This window comes from Equus caballus, chromosome 18, assembly GCF_041296265.1.
Source record: "Equus caballus isolate H_3958 breed thoroughbred chromosome 18, TB-T2T, whole genome shotgun sequence".
Classification (NCBI taxonomy): Eukaryota; Metazoa; Chordata; class Mammalia; order Perissodactyla; family Equidae; genus Equus; species Equus caballus.
The window spans coordinates 49,533,013-49,550,989 of record NC_091701.1 but is presented as its reverse complement, the minus strand read 5'-3'; the positions used below and the strand labels follow the sequence as shown (position 1 = coordinate 49,550,989).

The following is a 17,977-nucleotide window of genomic DNA, read 5'->3' as shown; positions in this document are numbered from 1 at the left end:
ATATTCCATCGGAATTTCAGACAGTTTAAGGCCACACTACATCTGAATGAATAAGGAAGAGCAGGTGATAAAGGAGAAATGGAAAGCTAGCTAGCTTTCCAAAACTAGTAACTTTTTCTAATAATTTGAATATGTTTTCTCCCCACCAACAGCCACTCGCTTTCCCAATGGTGCATACTGCCCAGCTACTGAATTTGAATGTAAAAATCATGTCTGTGTCCAGTTATCTTGGAAATGTGATGGGGACGACGACTGTGGTGATGGCTCTGATGAAGAACTTCATCTGTGCTGTAAGTGGGAGAGAGAGAGAGTGAATGGGAATAGCGTTGTCTGGCAAAATCTGTGTTTCTTATGTGGAGCGTGTGATCCTGTAGGGCACTTGTATACTTTTTGAGTACTGGACACATGATCTGCATGACTGTGATTTTACTTGGCCTTCTAGCTTAGTTCTTTCTTTGGAACATGGGAAAGTTGGGCAAACATCCATGGTTTTAAACATTTTATGGCCTTAGAAAACAATTTGTTCAAAAGAACTCTTATTTGGAAATCCAACGTGCATGCATAGAGGCAGATCTGTCGTGGTTGAGGTCTGACTGGGGTAGAGCTGTTGCACTTCTCCTGCTCCGGTCTACTTTCCGTGCTCCTCAAAGCACCTCCTCCAAACCCCTACAGCTTCTTAGAACACCTTTAGGAAATTTCAAGAGTAGTTAATCTATAAAGTCACTTCCCTTTACATTGTAATTCAAGGCCATCTAATTCCCTTCTGTTGTATGATGCATATTTATTTTTTTTAACCAGTGAATCTCAATTTGGGTATATATCAGAACCACTTGGGGAGAGGTGTTTCAAATCACATGCCCTGGCCCCACCCTAGGCTTAGACGTGATGAGCCAGAATCCCCAGGGATGGGACCTGGACAAACATATATTGGAAAAGCTCCTTAGCTTCAATTTAGTCTCCCGGTTGAGAACTACTGATTGGGTTTTGTTTCGATCCTGATCAAAGCCACATGCTTTGAGTCATTGGAGAGACACTAGGATGTAGTTCTCAAAGTGTCATTGCTCTACTGGTTGAATCTGTATCACTTGAGAACTTGTTAGAAATGCAAATTCATGAGCCTACCCCAGACCTATCCAATCTGAATCTCTCGCAGTGGGGCCCAGAAATCTCTGTGTTAACAAGTCCTCCAAGTGGTCCTGATGCAAGCTAAAGGTTAAGAATTTTGTGTAAGTAAAAGCCCTCAACACAGGAGAAATCACCCCCAGAACCATCCCTGCTGGAGCTCTTGATTATCTCTCAGTCTGACTCAGCTGCAATTTGCTTCTGAAGTTCACGTCGCCTATTCCGTTGTTTCTTAGATTCATCGCTACTCATTTTTAGCCTGGGGGTTTGACTCTAGAAAATACTGTATCAGAGTATTTTCTTCCTTTCAGAGAACTTTAATTAGCGTACATTATATTTTCACAGTGGCATCCCAACCTTTTTCTTGCCACCTCTTTTCTTGTTAGGAACTAACCGTGTTTTGTCTTGTTCTTAACTTGAGGCATCTTGAAAAATATCTTAAGCAAGTGTAACTTTCAAAGAAGTCCTCAGGAAGTTGCTTCCCTCTCTAAGACAAAGTGCCTATAGCTAATAAAATTAAACTTTGGAGAGGCAGAGACACAGCCACATTAGAAAGTGACCAACACGGTTTCATAATGTTGCACTTGCCTTTCACAGCAAATAATTCTTGCAGTAGTCCTATAAACAATACTTTGAACAACCAGCTCTTGGATCTAACTTTTTTACTCCAACCAACCTCATTACAAGTCTCTCCTCTTGCTCCCTGTGTGTGGTGCAAAGGCAGAAGGAAAATCAAACAGCTAAAGTTCTCCACGTGGAAGAAGAAAGAACACGTATGTGTGTTCAGTTTACCAAATTCATGGTACACGCATAGAGGACCAGGTCCCTGAACCAAACTAGTAAGGGAGCTGGGTTCTACCCTTGGGTTCCTTGCAGGTGCACAAGCATCAGCTAGAGATCTAACTCTGGACAACAGGTAAGTCAGGGTTTGATTGTGAGAAATCAACTTTAAATGTAAGAGGTGAGGGAATTCAGGAATGAAAGTCCATCATGGTGTAAAACCTTATGCTCTAGAGGTTTAGTGACAACTGCAGTCAGAGGGACAAACAATGGTCTTTTGGCTATTAGGATAAGAGTCCATGTGTGGTCCTGCCAGCTTCTCCAGCTTCATGATCCTCTCTAGCCTCATGGCCATCATTGTCCTCATTCCGTGGTCAGCCACAGAGACCTTTATTTGGGTCCAAATGCCTGCCATGTTCCTTCCTGACTCAGAATCTTCCCATGTGAAGCCTCTTCTGACCCCTCCTCCCCCAGATCTTCATCAGGCTCCCCCAGTGGATGCTTTCATAGCACATCTCCTTTGTGGCTCATATTACTGTTGTAACTGAATGGTTGATTTGCAAAGTCTGCCTCTCTGCTAGAATGAAAGTTCCCTGGGGACAAGGACTGTACCTTTCCTGTTCTGCATTGTACCTGGTGCCTAGCACAGTGCCGTGGTGTGTACTAGATACTCAAGATGTATTTGTGGATTGGTTAATCAAATGAGCAAATGAAAGGATGAATGAAGCAAGCCTAGCACTGGCTTGTGAGTGTTTTAGATATTGACACTTATGTTCTCCTCTTAACTTGTGCTTTTGTTTTTCCATCTTTCCTTTCAGTGAATGTTACCTGTGTATCACCAAACCGTTTCCGGTGTGACAACAATCGCTGTATTTATAGTCATGAGCTCTGTAACCAAATCGATGACTGTGGAGATGGAAGTGATGAGAAAAAGGAGAACTGTAAGCGAAAGTCAAAAGGGAGAAGGGAAAACTAAGGGCCCCAAATTGTTTGCTGTTTGCAAAATGGACCTCTGGGATTACAGTTTGTTCTATAGAGGCTCACACTGTACCTGTGGCTGCAGATCTCTGCTGACATAATTCTTTACAAGACTCTATAAACACACACATTGACTCAGATGCAACCCTTCCCTGCTTATTCCTATCTCACTTGAGCCAGATGTTGGCAGGTTCCTCCATTTTTAGCCTTGGTTTAAGCATTCAATAAGCTTTTCTTTCCTCTTTTCTCTTAAGAAAATGAAAACAAACACTACATACTGGTTGAGTCACTCTACAAATTAATGGTTTATTTATTTTCAAAGATGGGGTTTGGTCCCTCTTCAGCCTAGAGTTACTAATTGTTAACCTAGGGATGTCAACTTCTCAATGCCCAGATGAAAAGATCGCACTAAGTAAGGCAGCACTGGTGTTAGCAGAGCTTGTCTAATATCCTTCTTCAAAATGAACTTTCATTTCCTAGAAGAGAAAAATGATGGATTATTTTAAGATAGAAGTTTCAAACAGGCTGCATTTAATGTTTTAGATATTGAAAAATCTGTGCTTTTCCATTTTGAGAATGTTTTATAATCTGTCCATTGAAGGAGAGAGTTGATTAATTTTCTGGACAATTGAATTTACCCAGAAAGAGTCTGTTAGGAAAATTATTTTCCCTGACTCCAATTCCCGTTTTTTTCCCATAAGGATATTATCTGGGAAAATTTAGATAAATGTCTGAATCTTCTCTTTTCCATCTCTTGTATTGTTGTGGCCTTAGACTGCTCAAGGCCAACTCTCATCTCTGAGGGGGCTGTGTGTCAGGAGGTCTTTGACACTATTGCAGTGTTCACGTTTGTACCCCTCTCCCCTTCTTTTTGTCGGAGATGAAACTGTAGTTCATATAACATTGTTAATAGGTTTATTTGAGGCATAGCACAAAAGGATGAAAACCCAGAAATAAAGCCTCAAAAAAAAATTTGAGCAGGTTTCTCCTTCCCCTCCTCTCTTTCCATTTCCCCTGTTACTAATGCCATTTTTTAAACACAATTTTCTTTAATTTAAAAAAGGGTAGGGTTCTGGCCCCATGGCGAGCGGTTAAGTTTGCGCACTCAGCTTCCACGGCCCAGGGTTTCACCAATTCGGTTCCTGGGCGGGGACATGGCATCTCTCATCAGGCCATGCTGAGGCTGTGTCCCACACAGCACAACCAGAAGGACCTACATCAGAATATACACCCGTGTGCTGGGGGACTTTGGGGAGAAAAAGAAAATTAAAAAAGAAGAAGATTGGCGATAGATATTAGCTGAGGTGCCAATCTTAAAAAAAAAAATTTAGAAAAAGGTTGTATGTGCTTACACACACACACACGAAGGTGATACAGATAGACATAAAAAACTGATTTGAAATCTCACCACCTGGAGAAAATACTGCTAACATTTACATCCTTAAATCTTCATGTGTATGATATCAATTTAGGGATATATGTATATATGGAATCTATTATACATATTGCCTTGTAAACATATTTAAAAAAAATTTAAGTTGCATAGAATTGCATTTGTCATTTTTAATACCCATTTTTTTGTTTTTGTATTTGTTTTTCTTATTGAGGTAGCACTGGCTTGTAACATTATATAAATTTCAGGTGTAAATCATTATATTTTGACTTCTGCATAGACTACATCATGTTCACCACCAAAAGTCTAGTTGCCATCTTTCTCCATACACATGTGCGGTTTACCCCTTTTGCCCTCCCCCTGTCCCCTTCCCCTCTGGTAACCACTAGTCTGTTCTCTGCGTCTCTGTGTTTGTTTGTTTGTTTATCTTCCACATATGAGTGAAATCAGATGGCATTTGGCTTTCTCTGTCTGACTTACTTTGCTTAGCATAATACCGTCAAGGTCCGTCCATGTCGTCACAAATGTCAAGATTTCATCTTTTTTATGGAGCAAGACAATTGTAGCACGTGGTCAAATCTGAGAGTGGAAAGAAGGGGTAGTACACTTTTATTCTTCCCAAGGAGCGGGATGTTAGTTAGAGAAAGCACTCCTAGCCATCACAATGGACAAACTGTAACATTTCAATGGCTTAAGACAGCAGAGGTTGATTTCTCCTTCACGTAAAGTTTGATCAAGGTCAGGTAGCCCTCCTCTGTCCTGTAATTATGCCATCTGGAACACGTAGTCTTCAAGGTTGCCGGGACAGGAGAAGAGAGAAATGGAGAAGGCACACAGGTTCTTAACTTCCTGGGCCTGGAAGTGACAGACGCTGCGCCAGGTCACAGTCCTTTGGTTGGAACTAGTCACATGGCCCCAATCTAACTGTAAGGGAGACTGGGAAACATAGTGAATACCAATTATTTCTACCACAATTTACCCTTGTGTCACTAAACATCTCCTTACACTTATCTTCCCATCCTTAGAAGACCCTTAACCCCTTCCCAAGGGACGTAACTAATAGTCCCATTCAGTAACTGAAATCTGGAACTCTGGATCATAGGCATTAGTCATGCCGTCCGTTCCAGATGTGGTTCCTCTTGGTCTGGAGACCCATAAACTAATAGACTAGCTTTATTTATGCCCCCTGACCCCAGGAGACATTGGTAGAACTGGGGAAGCATAATTCTCGTGGGGGAAGAAAGAATTAGAGACATTGCAATCACCAGTCTGCAGCAATTCTGAAATGCCACTGGGATAAGGTGACACAGGTTGTCCCAGGACAGTCCTGATTTATGTCCGTTGCCCTGGTGGCTTTATTAATAGTACTGCTTTCACTCTCAAAAGCATACTGACTGGCGGTTCGTCATGCACCTTTGTCTCAACTGATTGTCAGTTACATTCAGGCTATCTAGAAAAATTGATGGGCAGTCATTTCATCCAAATAAGAGGTTTTACTGGGCCTTTGTGTCTCAAAGCCTTTTAAACTCACGACTCTTACTGTTTGGGATCTAAATGCAACTGGCTTTTCCCATGCTGCAAATTTATGGACTTTATTTTCTTTAATTTCTACTTGTAAATCAACCAGTTCTTCCCTGAGCTTATCTCTTTCTTATAGATCTTGCCAAACTCAGGTAATGGCAAGCAATGCACACTTACTAACATTCTGTTTTCCAGTCTCTTTCCCTAGATTGGAAGTTCGGTAAGCAAGTGGTCTACTTTCCAATTTTTCCAAGCTTTGCCAGATGCTTTGCCATTACATAACACAGGTCTCTGTCTTTCCTGCCTCCAGTAGCGCTTTCCTTATTACTTGCCTCCTCACTGTGAAACCAGTGCCAAATGTTTTAGGTTTTCTTATGGAAGTGCCCTACTTATATATTACCCAGGGTAATTAATATTAGCTGCCAACAAATTCCAAACTCTCAGCGATGTGATGTAACAGAGACTTATTTATCACTCATGTGAAGGCCAATGCAGCTTGCACAGCTCTCCTTCGTCTTGTAGCTCAGCCACCTGAACACATGGCTTCCAAGGTTGCCAAAGCAGGAAGGCACGTGGGTTTTTAATTGCTTCAGCCTGCGATATCACTTCCAACTCATAATGCATTGTACAGAACTAGTCACGTGGTCCCAACCTAACTGCAAGGGAGACTGGATAATGCAGGGAAACACAGGCTTATTTGGGAGAAATAAGTGTCTCTGCCACAGAGCGAAGCATCTTGTTTCACAGAAGAATAAGTTTGACTTTAACTTGTTCTTAAATTATAGGTGCAGATCCGACCCCTAGACCTTGTAAAGAAGATGAATTTAAGTGTAGCAATGGACATTGCATTTCACAGCACCTGGTGTGTGATGATTTTGATGACTGTGGTGACCATTTTGATGAAACAGGTTGCAGTAAGTAAATGCTTTGTTCATACTTTGTTGTAGTGACTCAGATTTACCTAATGACAGCACGCAATAACATAACGTAGTTGATAATGACATATTTCTCTTTAATTTATTTTGTGCTCTGAAGTGCAGTCCAGCCAATAACTACCTGTTATTGAGCACTTATTCTATACCAGAAGTTGTGCTAAACACTACATAAGGTATCTCATTTCATCCTTGTAATGATCCTATGAGTTAGGTATTCTTTCTCTCGCATGCATGCTCTCTCTTAAACACGTGAGGAAGCCGGCTTAGAGGTTAAATATATTGGCCATGTCTTTCTGCCATTAAGAGGTTGAGTCGGGATTTGAGCTCTCACCTACCTCGCTGCAGAGCACATCCCCTTCTCAGTTTACTAGGTGCCTCTTGGGACCTTAAAGCTATGTATTTTGTCTATTAGTCTGCACATTTTTTCATCTTAAGCAAAATGCAGTATCCTTGGCACTTAGGGGAAGAGCGTCTAAGGGATGGAAATGTCACAGTGGACCTTGGAAGGAACATTTATTTTTATGTTTAAAGTAGAGGGGGGACTTTGTGTAGGAAAAGGATGATGAACATAACCAAGGGATGATTCTAGCTCAATTCTGTGATGGAAGTGTTGGAATGACATGCTAAAAATTCACACCTTTATAGTCCTTTATAGCTCCTATGAAATGCTTTCACATACGTTATCTGATTTGTCACCCAGCTTAGCCCCAGTGGATCACTGTTATTATGCCTATCTTTATAATAATAAATCTTAGAGAGCTCAAGTAACTTGCTTGAGGTCACACAGAGTGGCAGAGGCAGAATTTGAACAGTCCTGTGACTCCAGGCTGGGAGAGCTGGCCTCTAGTTCCTCTGCCACGAGCTGTGCCACTTTGGGTGCGTACTGATGTCTTTAGCCCTCAGTCTCTTCACAGGAAAAAGGAGGGAGTTCTTTTACCTCGAGGAGCCTGTGACTTAGTTGCTTTAGTTAGCTCCATGTGCTTTCAACTTCTTGGGCTTTAATCACTTTTTTTCTGAGGCATCCCAGGGATTTCCCGGCAACTTTTCTCCTGTGGGTTACAAAGGAAGATGAATACCCAGCCATATTGAATTGATTTGCCATTTATTTCACACACTTTCTCAGCAAGGCTTGGAGTTTTTGACATAATAAAGTGAGTTAATTAAATATTTAAAAAGCTTGAACATGACAGGATTTGCAAAACTGGATGGTGGATTTGGGTCCTGATGCCCAGAGACTAATATATGATTGGTTCCAGGTGTCTGGAGTGTTTCCAAGTTGGGCTCGGGTCAAACATTGGTTTGTCTTTTAGCTGCCCATGCCAATTAAAAGGCTTAAAATTGACTATAGTGCTTTTTAATTCAAATTACATTTAATTAAAAGCAGGGTTTATTTAAAGGAAACAAGTAGCACAGACATTAATTTAGGTATGGAAGCAGCATTTCTTTTCAGATATTCACATTTCAGATAAGTGGAAATGTGATATGGACTTCAGTCTTACTGCAGTGGGCTAATAATTTGGCCGAGACATAGAATTCTTACTTAAAATACCAATTCTTGGGTGCTGCTAATCCACTTGCCTTTCTTTTCTTTTCCTTTTCCTCCTCCTTCTTCTCCTTTTTCTTTTAAACAGGATCACTGAGGTTGTTTGTTTTTTAAAAAATGTTTGCTTTTTAAAAAATATTTTAAAATCAGGAAAGGAAAGATATTAACTGTTTTTCTAGCAGCATTGAGGTATAAAGGAAAGAAGTTAACTTCAGATTGCAAATATGATTTATGTGATTATAAAGGTGATTGACTTGCTGTTTCTCTGGTAGTTCTTATTCTTTCTTCGTAAAATGAATATAAAGTGTCTCTTTTATAAATAGAGTATCTCTGGGTTGAGGGAATCTGATGTTATATGGATTAAAATGCTGATTGTTTTCAAACGAAAGAAGTCCTCAAATTTGAGGAAGAAGCTCGTAATACTGTGTGGTTTCTGCTCTTGTTAAGGACTCTTGCTTTACAAGAGTACACCTCACTCAGCAGAGCACTTGGTCCAGAAATTTTTACCTCCTGAGACCTCTAATCATATTATAGATTTTAGAGCTGGGAGGAGATTACAGAGCCTAACTACGCACATGAGACTCAGAGAGGTTATTTGACTGGCTCAAGGCTATTCAGGTTAATAAAAATAGTTCACATTTATTGAGTAATGATAGGAGACGTCATTACCAACCTTACAGAAAGTTAGAAGATGATAGAGAATGCTATGAGAAACTTTATGCCAACAAATTAGACACTTTAGGTGAAATAGTCAAATTCTTAGAAAGACAAAATGCTGAAACTGGCTCAAGAAGAAATAGAAAATCTTAATAGACTTATTTAGCAATATGTCCTTGTTAAGAGCTCAGACTAAACCTTTATTATAAGGCTTTTACGTATATGGATTTTTTTTTTTTTTTTTAAAGATTGGCACCTGAGCTAACAACTCTTGCCAATCTTCTTTTTTTTTCTTTCTGCTTTCTCTCCCTAAATCCCCCCAGTATATAGTTGTATATTTTAGTTGTGGGTCCTTCTAGCTGTGGTGCGTGGGACACCGCCTCAACGTGGCCTGATGAGTGGCACCATGTCCATGCCCAGGATCCGAACCAGCGAAACCCTGGGCCACCGCAGTGGAGTGCGCGAACTTAACCACTCGGCCATGGGGCCATATATGGCTTTGAAGTATGAACTGCAAGGGGAGCATTCCATTGAATGTCATTGTGCTTTATTTTGTGGTTATTTTTCTTTTTCGAAACTCAGTGTTTTTAGTCCAAACTACATATACTTTTGTCATCATTGTACCCTAAGAGACCCTGAAAAGTGACTAAGTTCACCTCATTGCCTACTGTAGAAGACAGATAGATATAAATATATTTTTATTTGAAAGAATTGAGCCAGGAGATACCACAGTCTCTTTAGCTAAAATATTCAGAAGGCTGTGACCAAGGGATATTTCATTTGAGAGATAGATGAAGCTTGAATTCCTTACGGAGATAACCACCACCCCCAACGCTACCCCCATTATCACTCGCTATCTATGTTCATCTTTGTCAGCTTTCCTGTAAGACCTAGGTTTAGGGGTAGATGGAGACTCAGGATAAAAGAAGAAAACTGACAAGAATGACAAGAATGAAAGGCAGATGGTTTGGACAGATATTGGCAGAGACAAGAACTTGGGGCAATGATGAGCAAATGAAGTGTCTGGGTGGAGTCTGAGCTATTAAAAGTCTGCCCTGGAGCATCTGGACACCAGAACAACAGAGATAACAAGGGTCATTCATATGGGCTCTGCGAAAATAAACTATTGGTTGAATTATTTTTTTTATGAGAAAAGTTATAAAATCCAGGAAATATATTAATACTCAAAAGTAAAAATCACTTGAATCACATCACTAAGTGAAAACTAATCTTAAAGTTTGGTGTACTTCTGTTGTATTTTTTGCACATAAATGTGCAAAAATATTTCTTAATATTTAAAAAAATTTTAAAGAAATATTCTATACTAAATAGTGTTACAATCTTTTTTCTCCGTTTTTACTTTAGATATTTCCCATGTTAAAGTATTGTTTGAGACCATGAATTTAATGATTACACAGCAATTAATTATGTAGATAATCATAACATTGATTCTAAGATACATATTTATTTTCACATTTTAACATCTCTGAAATCAGGATGCATCTTACAATTGATAACGTGTTGTATGTAAGTCCTAAAGTTTTTCTATTTTAGTGTTACATAAAAATAGTACATCAGTGGCATCTTAGATTTGATAAAATACAGTATACCATAATTTATTTCCTATTGTTAAATGTACATTCAAGATGTTTCAAAAATTTTCTCATTATTAATAATGTTATACCTTAAACATAAATTATAACATACAGTTTTTATTCCTTCTTGAGGGAAAATTTATTAACGCGGAATAACTGGGTAAAAGAGTATGAATATTTTCAAAGTCCTTGATACGTACTTGTTGCAAAATTCCTTTCCAGGTATGCCAGTTTATGGTTCTAATAGCAGTTGTATGACTTACGATTACGTGGCCAACACTTGATTATATCTCTATCTCTATCTATCTATCCATCTCAGTTGGTCAGTGTCAGACAAATTATACTCTTCTTTAACTTTATAGTCTCCTCGTATTTGTTACTTTGTTCTAACCTGTATCACTGTCCTTTATGTGCACACACACACACACACACACACACATACACACACACACACAATAGGATTAGTATTAAAGATAGTGGAGCAGATGATGACAGCTGTACAGAGCCTCTGGCTTCATAGTCCTGGAGTCCAGAATTGGATGTTCTGAGGGTGAGCCTGACAGTGCTGAGTATAATGAGAAAATTGCCTTAAAGATCTAACATTACATACAGTTGTGTAAATGGCGTTCAGGCCATTACCAGATATCTGAATAGAGAGGCCCCTGATCCTCTACATAGGGTTATGGAAAGGGGTCATCTCAAGAATTCCTATAGTTGGCTGTGGGTAGGTGTTCCTTCTGATACACCACCTGACTGTATTTTTGGCTGACTTGGTTTATACCTTTCATTTGTAATGCTGGAATTTTGTTTTTCAGATACAGGAAAAGAAAGATCATGTGCTGAGAATCTATGTGAACATAATTGTACCCAATTAAAGGAAGGAGGATTTATCTGCACCTGTAGACCTGGATTCAAAGCCAGTACTTTGGACAGAAACTCTTGTGATGGTAGAGTACATTTCCTCCAATTTCTGTTAGGAGAACCTTGTACTTTTTAGGTTCTCCACTCATTCGCTTTTATTAAACCACTGTTTAATTCTCTTAATGGGGCTAAACTCATGGTTCTAGTTCATTAAAATACTCAGGTACACCAGTAATTTAATGTTAGAGGGTGATGATCAGTTCTGAATGAGGTTGTTAGCTATACATTCCTGATGTCTATAACCAATGATGGCAAGTATCAAGATCTATTTTCCTCATTAAATTCTTGGGTCATGAAAAAAACCAAAACACTTGGATGCCAATTGCTTATTTTCCATGCTATGTTACCACTGCCTCCCAGAGCAATGGGCAGATAGCCCATCATCTGTAATGTCTGTGGAATTGATATGATTTATGAAGGTCTCGGTGCTGATGGCTGCTTATTGTATCAATGTGTGAGATGGAATTTTTTTTTTAACAAACACGAGTCTAACTTTCTTCATCTGAAGCTAAACAACACATATTTATTACGCATCTACTTATGTCAGACGTAAGTGCGTTCTAAGGTATGGAGTCAGAAGGTATCTAATCAAGAGAGCAAGTGATGAGTATGCTTTTCAGTGTCTTTTATTATTTGAATTTACTGTTTCTAACTCATTATGTGCTATACTCGGATGACTGGAACAGTTCTTTTGGAAGCTGAAGCTTTAGAACTCAGTTGAAAAACCAGAGCAATGACTCCCCTTCCTGAAGCTAGTTAGCAGAAGGGAATTGGTTTCAAACAACAACACAACAGCTGCTTCCTGAAAGGGGCAATCTTGTTCTGCTGTTGTACAGAGTCAAACTATTTCAGTGTAAACTCTGTCTTCATCGCTTACCAGCTTTGGGACTTAGGGTTTAATAGTAGTCCATACCTTATAGGATCTTTTTGGAAGAATAAATGAGGAAAAGACATGAAAAGCATGTGAAACAGTATCTGAAAGTTGGTAAGTGTTCCACAAATGTTGGTATCATTGCTTATTTTCATCTGCAATCTTCTCGGTCCTAATTGCTTATGAATGTGGATTTAAATAGAAGCAGGGTCTCTAAGGAATGGATGGAAGCAGATGTTGCATATTTGGTTTTATTTTGCCTACAGACATCAACGAATGTGAGCAATTTGGGGTTTGTCCCCAGAACTGCCACAATACCAAAGGAAGTTATGAATGTTCCTGTGCCCAAGGCTTCAAGTCTATGGGTGATGACTATGGAAAACGGTGCGCAGCTGATGGTATGATGGGTTCATGTCGTGATTAATTGACTTTCGGAGAAATAAATGCTGAGGAGTACAATATACCGGAAAACAAACTTTAGACTCTCAGAGTCTTATTTTTAATTCACCAGTTACTTTTCTTTCAACACTCATCCAGTCTCCTCTTTCTCTTCCTCTGGTAGATTAAAACAATAACTACAATCCCCCAACAAATACATATGAATTAAAACAAGAGTTAGATGTTATAGAGCTTATTATTCTGGCCTTAGCCTCTTGTCCACCTTGGTAAAAACTTCAGAAAGTGGACAAGACGACACTCTCCAGAAGATTCAAACAAGAAAACTTGCCTATAGTTTGGTTGTCAATGGAAGGCAGTTGATGAATCCCTCTGGCTCCCACTGCACTGCCATCAAGGTGTGAGGCCCTCTAATCCAAGGTGGGCCACAAACAACAGTCACACTCAATTGGGCCAAATCAAAGATGCTGTTGACATATTCTTTTATATCGTTTATGGACTACTGATGACAGACAGAAAGAGCTTGGCTTATTCGTAACTTCAGTCATTAGCTCTACATTTTAAGTTAATGCCAGTATCTGAGAATCAGGCCTGATAGAAAGCAGTAGTTAGCATTAGATAGAAATGACAAAAGAGAAAGACTATAAATTAGAAGTCTTACAGTCCAAATTTCCAGAGGTCTAACCTAAACCAGCATATCTCAGTTAAAATGTATAGGTCTTAATGATCTTACAGATTTGAATTTTAAGTTTGTATTAGAGTTTAAGGAACTTGATAAGAAAATAGCATTTTATTTTTCAAATTAAGAGTAAAAAAGCTGTTCAGTTTCTTCATACAAATTGGACTTTTAAAGCATACATTTGATTGGCATACTTAAATATTTTACTGTCCAAACATTTTTGACACTGAGTGAAAACTAGGGTAAAGGCATTTGAACAGTTGGCTTGGTGATTAAGCCGCAAATTAAAAATGGTTTAAATCTTTTAACTAAGATAACTGAAATAAATTAGAATATTCATATAAAACATAATGTCAAGATAGAAGAAATGTATAAAATGAACTTTCAAAAGCTACTTAAATTGGATTTGATTGACATTATGAAAGTAAATTAAATTTAAATAATTCTAGATAATGCATCCCAGGATGAGTCACCATTTACATAGCTGCTTTAAGTAAAAAAATTTTTAAAAAACCAAGAGCAAGCAGTTTTTGGTTATTAGCTAGAAGCTAAATTGGGTCGTGGTGCTGATTACCTGCTCTAAGAATCATAAAATCTGTCATTAAGACAGAGTAAAGAATGTAGACTTTCTGGAATACTTTTAGTAAGCTTATACATATTGCATTTCTACTGTGAGACCGAATGTCTACAATCGTGTCTATTTTATTGTCAGTGAATAAAGAGAAAAATCAACGGAAAAGAGGATGCTATCTAGGGGTCTCAGCATTTCCTTGCTCTAAACTTTTTCCCACTGACAACAGAGAATAAAGAACTGAGAAGATCCCTAAGAGAAATGTTAGCTTTCCACCTGAAATGGAGATGAGAATGTCCACAGTTATGGATTTTGCAACCCAGTTGGATAGTTAGCTCTCTTCATTAGCAGAGATTGTCAGACTCCTATAAAAACTCATTTTTGTTTAAAGAGGGAGAGGATTCCTGCTATTTTATATCCTACTGTATACCAAAAAAAAAAAAAATTCAGCCAGAATTCAAACAGTAAAGCTTCCCTTTGTTTGTTTCCAGGTAATCCTCCTTTGTTCCTGCTGGCTGAAAATGTGCGAATTCGAAAATATAATCTCTCATCTGAGAAGTACGCAGATTATCTTGAAGATGAGGAGCATATTCAGGCTATTGATTATGACTGGGATCCCGACGGCATAGATCTCAGTGAGTATGAACTTTGGCATCTGTCATTGATATTAATTGAATTATAAGATATTGAACTTTGGGAATTTATTTTGTAATGAGTAAATTTTGTTGCATGAGTGGAAGAGGAAGTCCCTCCTATCTACCATGCTTCAGACACCTTAGCATGGCTATGGATTCCAGCCAACCTTTCCTGACTTCTCACCAAACCTTTTTCCGTCTCCAGGGGTTATCCTTTTGGGACCACCTCCTCTCCCTTTGTTTTTGCTCATCTCCTTGTCTTTGCTCATGCACATCTTGTTCATCGCCACCATTGTACACTTGGAAAATTTCTACTCAAACTTCAAAGACCCAGTTCAAATGTCACCTCCTCTGTGACATCTTCTTTAATGCCTCCCAGCACAGTCCCATGATTGCTCACTCATGATCCTGTAGCACTTTATACATGCTTTTACTAAAGCACGTGTTACATTGAGTTACAGCTAGTTGTCCACATATTTTTCTCCCTACCCATAACCATGTGCTTTTTGGAACTAGAGACTGTCTAATTTATGACTTTGTGCCCAGCACCTGACCCAACATCTAGTACAGTGTATGTGGTGGGTGCTCAAAAAATTTAGTTCAATGAATGAAAAATTGAGTAATGCTTGCCGTTGAGTATCTCATGGCTCTGAATGGTATGTAGAAGATGGTAGTGAGCAGGAATCAGAAAACTTGTCTTCTATGCCTGTCTCCCTCATCCACTAGCTTTATGACCTTAAATAATTGTAGCAATTCTCTGGATCTCCATTTCTTATCTGAAAATAGGAGCAGTAATCTTTTTCTGCTTGCCTACCTCTGAGAGTTGTTTTGAAGATCAAAAGAGAGAAAAGATGTGAAAATGCTTTTGCAAACTATCAATAACTATGCAATGTAAGATTTATTATTATGTTTTCACACTTAGTTATGTAATACAATAAGCTTTTCAAGAATGGTATATACCTAAGAAAGTATACTACTTAAAAGTCACAGTCTTCCTATGCTTTTAAAAATGCCTGCTGTCCACTATTCTTTAGTCTGTACATAAAATAGGACTTCTCATCCTTCTGGCTTCTTTATTGCCAGTTATTGTGTATGGTTTCAAATTCTCAACAGCCTGCCCCTAGTTTATCTATACATTTTGTTTCGGAAACCAAAACTTTTTGTTTGTTTGTTTGTTTTATAAAGTTTTTTATTTTGTAATTTTTGGCTAATTAGTTTCCATTTTTAAAAGGTTTAGTAGATAATACTTCACATAGTCCAATATTAAAAAAAACAAAACAGGATATACAGTGAAACATCTCCTTCCCATTGCTGAACCCAGCCATTCAGTTACTATCCAGAGATAGTTTATTCATTTATAAGGAAATATATACATATTCTGTTCATACAAATATATTCTCCCTCCCTTTTCAGACACAAAGTGGAGTATGCCATACACGCTGTTCTGCATCCTCGTTTTTTCTCTCACCAATATATTGAAGACATTTTTATGTTAGGATGTAAAGAGCTTCCTCATTCTTTTTGCACTGCACTGTATTATACTGCATGGATATGCCACAGTTTATTTCTTTAACTTATTTCTTATGGATGGGCATTTCATTGTTAATAACGTTTCGGTTTTTAAAAACTGCTGTAGTGGGCATCGTGTATGTATCATTTTGCACAAGTTGAGTGTACTTGAAGCATAAATTCCTAAAAGTAGAATTGCTGGAAACCAGAACTTGATCCCAAACAGAGTAAATAGGCTCTTGGCTGAAATATATTTTAATAAATTACCTTCAAATAGAGACAACTAAGTCAGTATCAATTAGTTATAAATTGAAGCATTTGTAGCTAATAGCTTAAGTGTGATTGGTTTTGAAGTTTGATCATATTGGTGTAATTGAATTATTAGTATTATAGGAACAATAAGAAGGTAGAGATGTGTACAGCACTTCACCTGATTAGACCCCGCTTCCCCCCTTACCTGATGTTCTTGATGTGAAGCTAACCTGCGTTTCTTGTCTCTGCAGGTGTCGTATATTACACTGTGCTAGGACATGGCTCTAATTTTGGTGCTATCAAACGTGCCTACATCCCCAACTTCGAATCTGAAAACAATAATATCGTGCAGGAAGTTAACTTGGACCTGAAATACATAGCGCAGCCAGATGGATTAGCAGTGGACTGGGTTGGAAGGTTAGTTTAGCCATATTCCCCTCTTGCCTGTTCTATTTTCCTGGCTGGAGCTCCCTACTGCTTGCTTGGGCATATGCATTAAGCTGGACCTGGATATGGGTATACTCAGCCACTGATGCAGCTGAGTGTTGCCTGGTCTTGCTCTAGCCCCAGCAACCATCTCTGCTTACCCCAGCATGTCATATAAACATGATCATTTCCTATATTCTCTGTGTGCCATGGAAAAGTTTGGGAAAGCACCAAGGTCAAGAATCTATGTTATATCTAGGAGAGCATTTTTGCCAACAGAGTTCTGGATTCCAAAATTAACTTTCAGTATGGTGGCACTGTTCATTTTGTGAAGAAATGGGCCAGCCTCACAGTTCTCCCAGCAAAGCAGTTGAGATGAAATATTTTCTCTCTGATAATTATTTCAGGGAGAAATAATCCACATCTTGTGTTTTTAGCAGGCTATGTCATCTGAACCGATTGGAAATTTGACTTTCCTGTTTAATCTTCGGGTTTTTTGTTAGTAGAGGTGTTGGCTCTATTCTGCTCTTTTTAGACCTTCTAGATCCCCAGGGACCAGAGCCACACATTTTGGATGATTCCTAAGTAAGAACCGTAAGTAGGTTTATCAGTAGATGCATGAAATACAAACTGATGAGGAAAAGTCAGTAAGCTCCTTCTTCAAGGAAGAGCCTTGCATTGGAGTCACATTTGTAGAAAGTGATTACATTAGGTTGGAATCAGAGCTCAAGCATTCATAGAATCGCCTATGTCCTTGAAAATGAATTAATAATAGAAAAACATTTGAGGGGGAAGGCTCAGGGGCCTGCTGCCCCCTGGGAGAATGCAGAGTCTTGGCAGTATAAATCAATTTTCACCTTTTAACAAACTTGTTTGGTGTTCCTGGAAAACTTGAGCTTCTCTGAAGAAGTTAATTAGGTCCCCACTGTGCCCGCAGGCTAACAGGAGACTCATTTTAGCATTTTCTGTCAGGAAACAAGGCCTCAGAGAGTCAAGAACTTGAAACTCTAGACTTGAACACTTCCTTCCTGAAAACCAACCAGGCGATGGCAGATCTGTCTTCTTGTTTGAAGTTTTACCTCTCTCCCAGCCTTCACGAATGAGTGAATTTAGAAACTGATGGAACTCTTTCCGCTTGGGAGAGACTGAGACCTGCAGCCTTGGGGATGGAATAAGGGCAGGATGGCCTGGCT

At 38.8% G+C, this 17,977-nt stretch overlaps 1 protein-coding gene across 1 annotated transcript in view; it reads left to right on the top strand.

The window, feature by feature from the left end:
- LRP2 (LDL receptor related protein 2) overlaps positions 1-17,977 on the top strand; it is a 197,623-nt gene that overhangs the window by 161,169 nt on the left and 18,477 nt on the right. The window contains exons 61-67 of the mRNA XM_005601570.4: positions 153-290; positions 2,721-2,843; positions 6,580-6,708; positions 11,340-11,471; positions 12,583-12,714; positions 14,454-14,597; positions 16,610-16,775. Coding sequence (XP_005601627.2) covers positions 153-290; positions 2,721-2,843; positions 6,580-6,708; positions 11,340-11,471; positions 12,583-12,714; positions 14,454-14,597; positions 16,610-16,775 — 964 coding nt within the window. The remainder of the gene's footprint in view (positions 1-152; positions 291-2,720; positions 2,844-6,579; positions 6,709-11,339; positions 11,472-12,582; positions 12,715-14,453; positions 14,598-16,609; positions 16,776-17,977) is intronic.